Source organism: Vanacampus margaritifer, chromosome 15 (genome assembly GCF_051991255.1).
Source record: "Vanacampus margaritifer isolate UIUO_Vmar chromosome 15, RoL_Vmar_1.0, whole genome shotgun sequence".
NCBI classification, from domain to species: Eukaryota; Metazoa; Chordata; class Actinopteri; order Syngnathiformes; family Syngnathidae; genus Vanacampus; species Vanacampus margaritifer.
This window is the reverse complement of record NC_135446.1, coordinates 8,743,879-8,756,524: the sequence shown is the minus strand read 5'-3', so window position 1 is coordinate 8,756,524 and position 12,646 is coordinate 8,743,879. Positions and strand designations below refer to the sequence as shown.

General features: G+C 40.0%; 1 protein-coding gene across 1 annotated transcript in view; it reads right to left on the bottom strand.

Moving 5' to 3' along the window:
- Nucleotides 1-3,059: 3,059 nt before the first annotated feature.
- The window catches only part of camk1da (calcium/calmodulin-dependent protein kinase 1Da), a 30,515-nt gene continuing 20,928 nt past the window's right edge, over nt 3,060-12,646 (bottom strand). The window contains exons 4-11 of the mRNA XM_077543749.1: nt 11,256-11,394; nt 10,846-10,972; nt 9,231-9,306; nt 5,844-5,956; nt 5,635-5,713; nt 5,414-5,501; nt 5,083-5,308; nt 3,060-4,169 (exon numbers count right to left, since the gene is read on the bottom strand). Of these exons, the coding sequence (XP_077399875.1) occupies nt 4,045-4,169; nt 5,083-5,308; nt 5,414-5,501; nt 5,635-5,713; nt 5,844-5,956; nt 9,231-9,306; nt 10,846-10,972; nt 11,256-11,394 (973 nt within the window). The 3' untranslated portion in view covers nt 3,060-4,044. The remainder of the gene's footprint in view (nt 4,170-5,082; nt 5,309-5,413; nt 5,502-5,634; nt 5,714-5,843; nt 5,957-9,230; nt 9,307-10,845; nt 10,973-11,255; nt 11,395-12,646) is intronic.

The following is a 12,646-nucleotide window of genomic DNA, read 5'->3' as shown; positions in this document are numbered from 1 at the left end:
AAAAATGGATGAGTCGTGATACGGTACTGTGGATGGAATAAAACCCAATTTGAATTGGAAAATTGGTTTCGATTGAAAGGATGCGATTGCACCAAATCGAACATTTGCAGACCCTTAGCAGTCAAAACTAATGACACGTTCACAACATAGATTCGTTTGTAGAACTGAAACTCCATTCTGTGACCCCAAAAAAGTTCAGGTGCTAGAATCGGTTCATTTTTACACAACACATTTACTGACATGATACTTTGAAGTCAATGACAGCCACTTGAATTCCGTAACAGTGTGTTTCAGAGTTGTCACAGCTTTGGATTTCTTCCTTGAAAAATGGCAAAAACGTAAGCCTGAGATCATTAAATGTTGTTCACTGACACTGAAATGGTCTTTTATTCCCCCATGTCGGAACATTCCAAAGACAACACAATCAAGACCCGGAAGTGCACACGCAATCGCTCATCCATTCCCTCAAGCCAGAACAGCAAAACATTTGTAAATATCTTGAAAACAATTCATTTATATTCACAATCTATGCACACAATCATCTTTAACATTTACAAAGTAAAGACACAGAAGCCCAGAGGTTTACGATCATTAAGCATCTGCCCGCAGTTCAGCACATTCATCAATCACATTATTGAAATGGTCAACAATGGTTGAGAATTAATATAGATTTATCTTCCTTCCTGTACAAGATTCCCATGAATATACTTTTCGTGAAAAAAAAAAAATACTGCAACTGAATTTTTAAAATGCATAGCAATCAATCTCAATATGTACAGCATACAGGGTTATCATGATTTATCCGATTAAGCCCTTTATATCTTTATTTTTTTATTTTTATGACGCTTAGTTTCCTCTGAGTAAAACACGGAACTCTAAAAACGGTGCTCATGTTTGGAGAAGAATAAACTCTGGAGATTCAACTGATACTTTGACACACTCACATTTGAATAAATAAATAAAAAATACACAGACTTTGTCAAGACAGTTCACTAAGACAACATGCATCTAAAGACACGCTAAAATAACGGGGAAGGTACACAGGACAACGTCGGTTCAGGGAATATACAGTTTGTCCTCCATGCGGTGGCTTTGAAATAACATGTGCATAAATACTTACAGCGATTAAAAGCTCACAAAGCATGTCACCGGCAGAACACAACCGACAGGAGACAAAACATTACACCTTTTGCAGTGTGTTGTCCATTCAAAATGGATTGACGGTCATATTTAAACATTCGGCAGCAGATTGCAACTAACAATAACGACCATATCAAATTATACAAAATGTATCAAAGTATCCTAACTTTCTCGTCTAATTCTGCCGAGCCTCAAGTGTGAATTCACATCATATTCTTCGCTCTGGTCTTTGGCTACATATTCACGATAAAGGGATAGCATCCAATGACAATCTGATATGTGTGAGAGTGCGCCGACATTGTGCTGCTGTGCTTGTGCCGCCATTATCGCCACTGACACAATCAACAACAACAAAAATGGAATGCAGAGTACTAAAAAAAATGGTTTTAAATGGAAAGTTGGAAAGTCAGTATTTCCAACTTTCCAGCAGTCTTGAATGCAGCATTACATCTGTTTAACCACAAGTCTAGCTTAGCACAATATGATTAACCCCTGGGCGTTATTTGACCAAATTTTGGCTTTTTGTTGGTTCTGACCAAGCCATTTCAAAATAAAATAACGCCCAGGGGTTAAAAGAGAAATCAACCCAAAAATGATCTTTACAATAATATGTTCTATGCGCCCCCGTTAGTGTAAACACAGCATTTTTTCCCATCTCAGAGAACGGCCATTTTGCCACTTGCTGTCGACTCGAAACGACTTCACAGGCGCTCAAGGCAACAACCAATCACGGCTCACCTGTTTTCTGAGTTGGTCGCACCACATTCAAAAGCTCAGCTGTGATTGGTCGTTGCCTGAGCCTTGGGCAACTGTGATGTCCATTTTCAGTCAACAGCAAGTGTCAAAATGGCCGCCCCCTGAGATGGATACACACAGGGGGATTTTGCTGCTTAACTCATATTCCATAAATGTAATATTTATCAGAATGTTATTCTTAGAACTTATTAAAACAACTTTTGGGTTAGCTTCTCCTTTAAAACTAATCTGCCTAGCAGCAAAAACACTGTTTGTAACTGCAGTGGGCTGCCATAATTATTACAAAAAAAAAAAAGAAAAAGAAAAGAGCCAATGGGGCCAAACTATGCAAACAAGCTTTAGGAGTGAAAGTGAAACAAAAAAAGCGGTGGGTCGCCAGCACATGGTACAGCTGCCGTTTTCCCTGAGCACGACCGAACTGGGTGCAGCTTGACGGCGCACGACGACATCATGGCTTTGATAGAGAGCGGCAACAAACAGCAGCAAGGCTTTTTCAAATTTGGACAATCCCAAGGCAAAACGAATATTGAGGAAATTGTGTGGGGAAAACAGGAGTGTCCTTACAAACATGCCCAATATGTACGTAAAACGGACCAAAGTATTGGGACACATCTGAGTCACATCAATGGGAAGTGAAATAGAAGAAAATATGGAGTGGTGTGGACTTTGTTTATGAAAAGAGAGGGCCAGCCAAAAAATTTCTTTACAATAATTAAAATAATAATTCATTCTGATTAATATTGTGTCTATGGGGAAAATGAATTAAGCAGCAAAATCCACCTGTATTTATTCATCTTAGGGGCGGCCATTTTGCCACTTGCAGTGACGTTGCAAAATGGCCACCACCTGAGGTGAATATAAAGGGCTCTTTTTTTATGCTTCATTCATATTCCACACTTGTAATATTAATAAGAATAAGAACAGATTCTCCCCCCAATTTTTTTTGACGTGGCTTCCCCTTTAAATCCAGTTAGTTCAAATTTTTTGCTCATTTTTATCCATTTCTATTTTTTCATAAATGCTTGGCTTTTGTTTAGTTTTTAGAATTTTTTTAGGGTTCAACACTTTTGTCCATGTAGAGTACATTTCTGAGTGTTCCATATTGACCTTTTATGAATCCACTCAAGGGCAACATTCAGAAAATGATTAAAGCAACACAGGTATAATAACGAAGTACAATGTTTAATACAATCTCTTCTTCCTGTCTGATAAACATCAGTGGGTTGCGTTAAATCTGCGTTGGAGAACATATCTGGACTTTCACTGTGCAAAATAGAGAAAGCACTAACTCATATTTTTCCCTCTCTCAACAGTCATATGGTACTTTAAAAGCACTTCTTGAATCGCAAACACACACAGCACGGACAAGCCCACAAGAAAAAGATCTCAAAAGGTGCTATCTGTAGCGTTTCAAATGTGAATGAAATACCAGTCAAAGCAAATAAGCAGGGATGCCAGGATGAAGCACACAAAGCCAGCAGTGGATTATGGGAAACCAAGTGGACTCCATTTAGGGAGAAGCTTTTTTGACTCGAAAGCTGGTAATTAGCATGAGGTAGTGGCGACCGATCTTGATTGTGGTCTTTTGTTTAGAGAAATCCTGCGAATTTGACAATGACGGCCTTTTAAAAAAAAGCACACATACCACCTTTAAATGAAGACAGAAAAACATTCCAGTTGCCAGTCAATCCCAAGTTGAACAGAAATAAACAAACGTAAAGTCAATTACATTGTTGAAGGAGAGATGATATTGAGGAGGGAAGTTGACATTGATTCATGTCATTCAGCGCCAGGCAGCTCACAAACAAACTCTGCCAGAGTCAGTGATGTCATGGATCCCGGCAATGGGTGTGTGTGTGTGGGGGGGGGCAGATTGGTGATTGGCTGTGGTGCTGTGTGATTACAAACAAAGGTCCTCTGCTCTTCTCGGAGCAGGGCAAGGAACCAGCTGAGGGGGAGGAAGAGGAAGAGGAAGAGGACACGATGGTGGTGGGGGTGGTGGGACACGTGTGAAAAAGTTAAGGGGCCATCCTCTTCCTCTCCTTCTCTCCTTCATCTCCTTGCGTGCATCCACCTCACAGCGCCGTGGCCTCCCAGCTGGTCTCACAGCGCCGTGGCCTCCCAGCTGGTCCCACGCGACACCTGGCGTCACTTGGTCTCCGCGAGCACGGGGGCGGGCCCCGCCGAGGGGTGTGGTCGGCTCAGCTCGGCCCCCGCCGCGGGAGAAGCGGCCGCGGAGGCCAGGCTGCAGGGAGTGGCTGGCGTGGGGACACCTGCAGGAGCCAAGTCAGACGAATGGGCACAATTTGTCACAGTTGAATTTAGTAGTACAATCATGGCTTAAAATAAGTGCCTGTGTTCTAAATGCACGTGGCATTTAATTAAATTCATAAATAACACTCAATAGCTAAATGTAACATCAATGCCAAGGATTAAAGCGGCACAAATGTGTTATGATGCCATTCATAAATTTGTATATTTTCTTTTTTTTTTTTTTTTTTACAGAAGAGCTCAGTATTGTTCATTCGATTTGACATCATCATTGCTCTCCTTTTTTTTTTTTTTTTTTTTTAAAAAACAACAAATCAATTAAAAAATTTTTAATAAATGTTTTTTTTCTTTTTTTTTTAAATACATATACATATATATATGCATATACACACATATATATATATATATATACTTTTTTTTTGTATGTGGGTGAGTATGTGTATATGCGTGTGTGTGTGTGTGTGCGTGCGTGCGTGCGAGCGTGTGTGTATTCATCAGTTCACCTAAAGCCCATTAAAAAAAATCCCATACTAATAATATAATATAATAATAAATTGCCAAATGCAGAAACATCAATGTAAGTTATCACGATGTGGTGGCTCTCGCTAACAGACAGAATTAAGTAACCAGAATTAGGTTAAAAAATTCTATATACGTAGACCATGTTTCTATAAATTTTGATATTTGGTTTTTATTTGAGGCAGATATTTTTTCCATTAAAATGTGATTTATGAGGAGGTTAGACCATTGGTCGATATTCAGAGTTTGTTTATTTTTCCAGTTAACAAGAATTGTTTTTTTAGCGATAGTAAGGGCTACAAGTGTAGATTGAAATTGTTTATGTGGTAAATCAGTGTTCAATCAATGTTGAAAATGGTTGAAATGCGCCACTGGCGTTGGTTACGTGCTACTCACATTCCTTGCGTGGCGCTGCTACGTTGTCAAAAGCTGAAGTCTGGCTCGCGGCTGAGCCGGCGCTCTGGCTGGAAGCCGGCCTGTTCCGGTCCGTCTGGCTCGGACCCTGCGCCAGCTTCTGGCTCGGCCTGGCGGGGGGGTTGGAAGCGTCCACGCTGCTCCCCATGCTGCTGCCAAGCTGCAGCCGCCTCATGTGGCGAACCACCACCGTGGCATTGAAGGCTTGCTGGAGAGGGCAGAGAAGGAACATGTGATCCATCTTCACCAGCGCAAACAATCACTGATGGAGTCGCACTAAATAATCTGAAGTGACTGCGGGAAACCAGTTTACCCTCCATTTGCTCTTGGCAAAGTTTTTCCTAATTTGCCGGCTGACAGACTCGTGGATGTTCTTGCACAGAGCTGTATCCCCGGCGATCCTGGCACACAAGCGCAAAGTTTGTTGGCACTCATGACTGAATCAATATCTCCATTGATTTGATGTCTTTATGTCAGCCTGCCTTTGCTTGTATCACTCTGCGTGTGTGCGTGTGCTAAGCGTGTGTTGCTCACCAGGGATGTCGGAGAGCCTGTTCGCAGGTGAACCGATTGGCTGGATCTTTTTCCATTAGGTTGCTAATGAAATCCTTGGCTGGAAAATATTATTACATTTGTAATGTAATGTTACATGATGTTTTTTTTATTCACTTATCAGTCACAATTCATTCTTTGCATGCCTATAAGTATATTGTAAGCAAGAAGAGATGCGAAGGAAGGCTCACCAGAGTTGGATATGTCGTCCCAGTACGGTGCGTCAAACTCGTAGTCGGCTTTGAGGATTTGTTCAAACAGCTTGGAGTCATTCTCGTCGTAAAAGGGAGGATACCCACACAACCTGAGGACAGGAAGCTTTGTCATTCACTCGTTCTTTCAATTTAGAATTCATCAACGCGTAAATGTGATTACACTTTAATCTGACATCATTTAAATTGAGTACTTCCATTAGGTTAATTTAGCGCCAGGGAAGGAAATATTCCGAACGTTGCTAAATGAATGATGGGACGCCAGATTGTGCTGTTTTATTGCATACAGGGCTGGGAGGGTTACTTTTAAAATGTAATCCATTACAGTTACAAGTTACCTGCCGAAAAATGTAAATAGTAGCGTAATCCAAGTACCATAATATTAAAGTAATGTAACTGGATTACTTTTAGATTACTCCGATATTGAATATGCTCATGAAGACAAAATACAAATAAATATCACCACAATATATATTCTATACAATGTGTCCCTGCTATTTGCGGGTGATAGGGACCCGGGCAGCCTACAAATAGCAAAAATCCTTGTGTAATTAAAAAGCACGCAGGCTATTCATTGATTGAAGGTTATATGCTGTTTCCGAACTGTCTCTGAAAGCAACCACACCTCACAGTTAGATAGATAGATAGATAGATAGATAGTCAGACAGACAGATAGATACAGATAGATAGTCATCCAATGAGGATGACGATGTGTGACATCAACTGCAAAATGAACTTTAATCCCAGTCACAAATTTAGCCGTGTATATGTTGTGTATGATGTTTGAATAGTGAATTGGTGGGAGGAAGATTTGTTTGGAAGGTGTAACTCACATTATGGTTGTAGGCTAGCGGGATAGCTAGCAAGAAGCTACAGCGCGTAGCATGCCGCTGGACTCTTAGTAAGTTCCAGTGAAAACAAAAAAGCTTTTTTTCTCCTTATCTTTTCCATTTTCGCTCAATGTCACTCCAATTACCTATTTCCAAACGGTGATTAGTAAAGAACGAAATAAGGTAGAAACATACTTTTTCTTTCTTTCAGCATGTTTGTGAGTGTAGTCCAAGTACACAATATTCAGTTTGCCTTGGAAGATGAGCTAAAATGCTCGAAATCAACTGGCATTGTTTTTTGGATAACGTTTGGCAGTAAAAGAGTTAAAAGACTGCAAGTCAAAGTGTTTATCTTAACAACTCAAGTCTTTCATATTAATCCAATTGCCTTTTTGTTTGTTTGTGTAAACCTAAACAAAACAGTTATTTATAATAAATCTGATATTGTTTATTGTAATACAGATGAATTTTTTGTTTGCATTTGTTAAAAAAAAATACATGACAAAAGGACCTTAAAAAAATGATCACATATTAAAATGCAATCAAAATTGTGAGGGGGGGGACACAATTAGATTCTGTGCAATACTGTTCAGGCCTATTTAATACAGACCATTCATTTAATTGCAAAATAAACTTTGTCTCATCATTTTTACAGCGCTCTTTTTGGAGTGATTTCACAGCACTTGCACCCTTGCCATCAAGCTGACATGAGATTTGGAGTGTTGAAGACAAATGGCCTCAATCTCCCATTGTAATTAATGCCGATCCAACAAAACATCATCTGCACCTCATTACTAAAGTTCTGGATGCACTGAGATTTTCCTAAAGACTCATTAAAATGCCGTTCCCCATCGATACACACACACACACACACACACACGCAAGAAAATAATATGAAGGAGACAGGAGTCAAGGTGCTGCCTGCTGCGAGGGAAAAAGACTTTCCATGATTTGTGTTTTTGCTTTCTCCTAAGGTGATAAACTCCGAATGGTCATGTCAAGCTGACTGAAAGCTTTCAAAATGTGCACACCAAGAAGTAGAAAAGAAGGAAAGATGTTTTGCTGTCTTATTTCTTTTCTTTATCACGTAATGTTTGGCTGTCGCCCACCAACGATCCAAGACAATGCGGCCACAAAATCCCGGGTGATTATCATGGCTGATTACCTGATGTGATCTTTCCACCTGAGCAGCAGCTAAAAGCTAACAAGGTCTAAATCGCCAGACTAATTGTGCAAATTGTCAGCGGGGAGCCGCTCTTTCTCTTTGAGCACCGACACACGCACTCACAAGCACTTCACAAATCTGTGTGTGTGTCCTTTGAGGCCATCTCTCACACTCTTCGTCCCATTAACCTGCTGCTGACCTCGACCTTCTGACCTCTGAACCCTAGTCGAGCGGCGAACACACGGACGGACAACAGTGGGGTCTCGATGTAGACATAACACACATCTCTGAAGGATTACAGATAGTGAAATCTGTAATTGGGGCCGAAAGCAAACAAATGCCACAAAAGGTGAAAGGAACCACAGGACACTTAAGTTCACATTTTTTTTCAGTAACATACGCAAACACCTGCATGAGTGTGTGTGTGAGGAAATCAGAGGTGAATTGGCGAGGGAAGGGTCAAGCACAATACAAAACAAGCAGAACAATATGTCTGGCTCCATTTCCATATAAGGGCATCGCATAGAGCCGCATCTGGTTCTGATGACGGCGCCTAGCAACATTACCATCCTCCTCATCATCAGTGCACCCAGCACGCACATCAGCTAATAAACGTGATTGGACAGAGTGGCATTTAATGACATTTTCATGCTACTTATCGATAAACACAAAGTTGAGTTTCAACACATACTTTAAGTGGATTAGTCAAAAAAGTGAGATAGTAATTATTTCAAATTTAAAACGACTGAATGTAGAATATTCCATTTCGAATCTCTACTGCCACCTGCTGAGGAAAAATGTAACTGTACATTCCGTTCTTCACATACACACTATCCACAGACAGGGTGCGATAAATTCGAACCCGAATCCAGTCTGAAAACTATTGGCCAGAGGCTTGCAGGAGTGCCCATTGTGAACAGCTAAGGTGTTAATCTACTAATAAGAAGGCATTTCAGTCATAAATGGTAAAATAAAAAGCTTATTGTAAAGTTATGTTTGGGGGAAAAAAAGTTTCATATTGCAGCTTTAAGGCTACCATTTTGTAGTATGAAAGGCAACCGTTTAGTTAATTGTACCTAGTGGAGCAGTTCACTGTACATCATTGACATAAAAAGATGAACAAAGACACATTATTTGCAGTTGATAGCTAAAAGTTTTCACACCAGTGAAGTGAAATTGGACATTTTCCGCAGCACAGTTGATGAAAATAAATGGTCCATTATGCTAATTATGGGCACCGAGAACACCTGTTTGACTCAACATGAAGCTTACTCTCAACCACGGTCCGTATAGAATGAAGAGTAAAGATGTTGTACAAATAACTACTTTCCATAGCGTTTGTATGACTGTTTGTAGAAATGTATGACTTACAGAATATATGCGATCACTCCAATGGACCAGCAGTCCACTGCCTTGCTGTAGGGCTTCTGGGCAAGAACTTCTGGCGCTAAAACAGACAGACAAGAGTAAGCTTTTGGCAACTAAAGCTTCTTAATTACGATAAGTCCCTTTTACAGGAGCTTTGTGCTTGTTTATGTACCATTAAAGCCAGTGCTTGAGGGAGATGTTAAAGTAGGAGTGGGAGGTTTTTTTTTTCTGTGAAACTTCAGCTGTTTTTAAAAGGCTGCACACTATGTAATGGTGGGAAAGGTATGGTATCTGTCCGATAAAACCTGACGAGAAAAATCATTGTCCCCAAGTGTTGCGAACACAGAGAGACCTGCTATTTCGAATGAGAAACACATCTCTTGAACAAGCCCTGGATGAGGAAACACGTTTTAGAATAACTTTGACCTCACACATACAAGGCTACGTAGACATTTATTTGACATCCAAAATGTGGACATAAAAGTCAAAAGAAGGGTGGAAAAAGTTTTGAAATGATTTAGCTTGGGCTCTTTTTTTTAATCACAAAAAACAGTCTTTTGAACAGGGGTGGGGGAACTTTTTAATATCCGCTACATAAAAAAATAAAAAATAAACATGGGTCAAAATATACCGCTTGTACACATGTACTGAATCAGAGAGTACTTGTTTATAGTAAGACCATGAGTCATTGTGATGTTGTGAATGTCTGCTGCTTTTGCGCGATTCCAACATGTGAGGTTCATTATGTCTGGTTCTCTGTATTTTAGAATAAGATTAGCACAGGGATTATTACATTTATGTACTCTATACAAATGCGCTATATTTAAATCCTCTTCCATGCTATAATAATACCGGACTATGTTAAACAATGGTACTTGTATAGATCCTTGTGGTGTGAAGTGAAGCACACTATTCTCAATGCTTATTAAGGGCACTCTAAATTGAGCATTAAGGACCTCATTTGCACAGTAATGAGATGAGATTATGTTACCGGAGGAAACAGGATCTCCAAAACATTAGCTTGGCAATGACGCAAATATTTTGCACTTTGCTCTTTATCATTAAGATCTGGCCTGGTGGGTTTTTGGTTTATTGACTGTTGCATTATTAGATGCATGTGACCAAGTTTTGTGTGTGTGTGTAAGTTTAATAAGTTAAATAGAGGGTAAGTAGGCTTTGTGTATGCGCAAATTAAATAACATGTTGTGAACTGGTAGAAATTTAAATGAAAAAAGAGACTTGAAATTGCGTGTCAACAAGTTGCAATTGTTTGTGTGGACAAGTGTGTTGAACATCTGTCTTTTGTTACAACAGACGTAAATACACACACACAAACTCTTGATGTTGACTGAATGGGGAAGTGAGGAGGACGAGTCTGTTACAGTGGCTGATTAATATTATGAGTTCGCGCGCGCACACGCAGGCACGCGCACACACGCACACAAAACATCGATGACCCAACCTGCATAAAGCTGCCTGGTGTCAGACGGACACAACATGCGCTCATTGAATTGTTCATGTGTGCTGGGGAAACGTGACCATCCCAAGAAAAATTTACATTGACACTTGAGCATCCACAATACATGCACTGCCAAAACTTATGGACACTGTAACCTACCGACATAACCTGGTGTGCCGCAGGCAGTAGACATGACATTGCCGCTGCCCTCCATCTTGGAAAGACCAAAGTCGCTGATCATGATCTTCGAACCATCATGGGGATTAAAATACAGCAGGTTCTCCGGCTACAGGAGAAAGACAGACCAAGAAGATATTGATTGACCAAGTGTATTTTTTTTTTAGTTAAAAACAAAATCACAGCTGGTTAAGTAATGGGAATTAAAGACGCATCTGGTCAGATTGAGCTTCGTGTGACTACTAAGTCGGCAGCACGCACCACACTGACCCCGCAGTGCACTATTGCATTGTGAAAAGCCACTGCCATTATTGCAGCACTAAATCTAAAAACAAAACGCATTTAAGAGGTGAGAGCAAGCGATAGAGCGTGTTTATGCGCGTGCTGCCTACCTTGAGGTCTCGGTGCACGATTCCCAGATTGTGCAGATAGTTCACAGCATCCAGGACTTGTCGGATGAGCGTGCTCGCATCTTTCTCGGTGTAGAAGCCTTTTTCCACAATTCTGTCAAACAGCTCACCGCCGGACACCCTGCACAATTTAAGTGTGTATCGATGACTATCAGCATATATGCACAGTGTACACACTGGAAAAGCATCTGATAATAATACACAAGATCAGGTAAAATGTTTGTGCACGTGGACCAAATGTGGTGCATTTTATTTCCTTACCATTGCTAAGATGCCACAAACCCCTCAAGAAATAACCAAATAGGGCAATTTTATTTGTAACATCCAAACGACATGAAATGTCCAATTTCACTTAATTAGTCCAAAATCATTATTTATTTACTACAAATTATGTATCTTTGACCATCCATCTATGCCAGCAACATGTAATTGCAAGCAGAGCAATTAAATGTTCTTTCACTTAATGGTAGAAGACACCTTTAACACAATTAACCTGTGTATCCTACTGTTGCCATTCATACAAGAGAATAATAGCTTTGTGTTCAACTAAACAGGACTAGAGTTCACACTAAGTCGGTATCAGCAGGCAAGCAGCTCCCCCTGCTGGACAATTCAATCTCATAAAGTGAAAATCTGATTACAGTTTTATAGATGATTTATTATTATAATAAACTGTGGCGTGGGGGGGGGGGGGATCCCCTGCAACTACTAAATAATTCTGACACACTAGACAGCAAATATTACAAAGTTGGCACAGTGTTAAAGTATCTATTGTACAATGAAGTGAGCAATTTCAAGAGAAGTCGAAAGTTTTCATCACATAGACAAGGAAGGGAAAAACCTCCATTGTCTTTTTTTCTAGTTGTGTTCCAACAAAGAAGAGAAATTGCTTTTACTGTTGGATTTTTCTCATCAGAAATTTCTTTTTTATGTTTTTGTGTGCACACAATGGGGACTGTGGTCAGAGGCTGCTTGCGATTCCGCTCACTTTGAAAGAATATTTCTTATTTATCGGCAGAAGCAGAATGGGAAGTCATTTCAAAAGGAATTTCAGTGTTGCGAACAGTGACCCAAGCAGAGCACATCACATTCAATGTTAACAAAATATTGTACTAGCACCTCAGCAAACGTGAGGCGGTAATGTATGGCAATTATAAATCCTGGGGAGGACTTGTTTGATCTTCTACTATAAGTGCACTAATTGTATTAAAGACTTAATTTGTGAAAGATAAAGATGTTTAGAGGGTAACCCGTTACAGAGAAAGTGAATGCCCAATATTGTAATAAGTATAATCATTCAACAAATCCCTCATCTATAGTGGCATTTTGTTTTTAACAAATTTTTCAACCTTCTGCTAAGCTACCAATTGAAT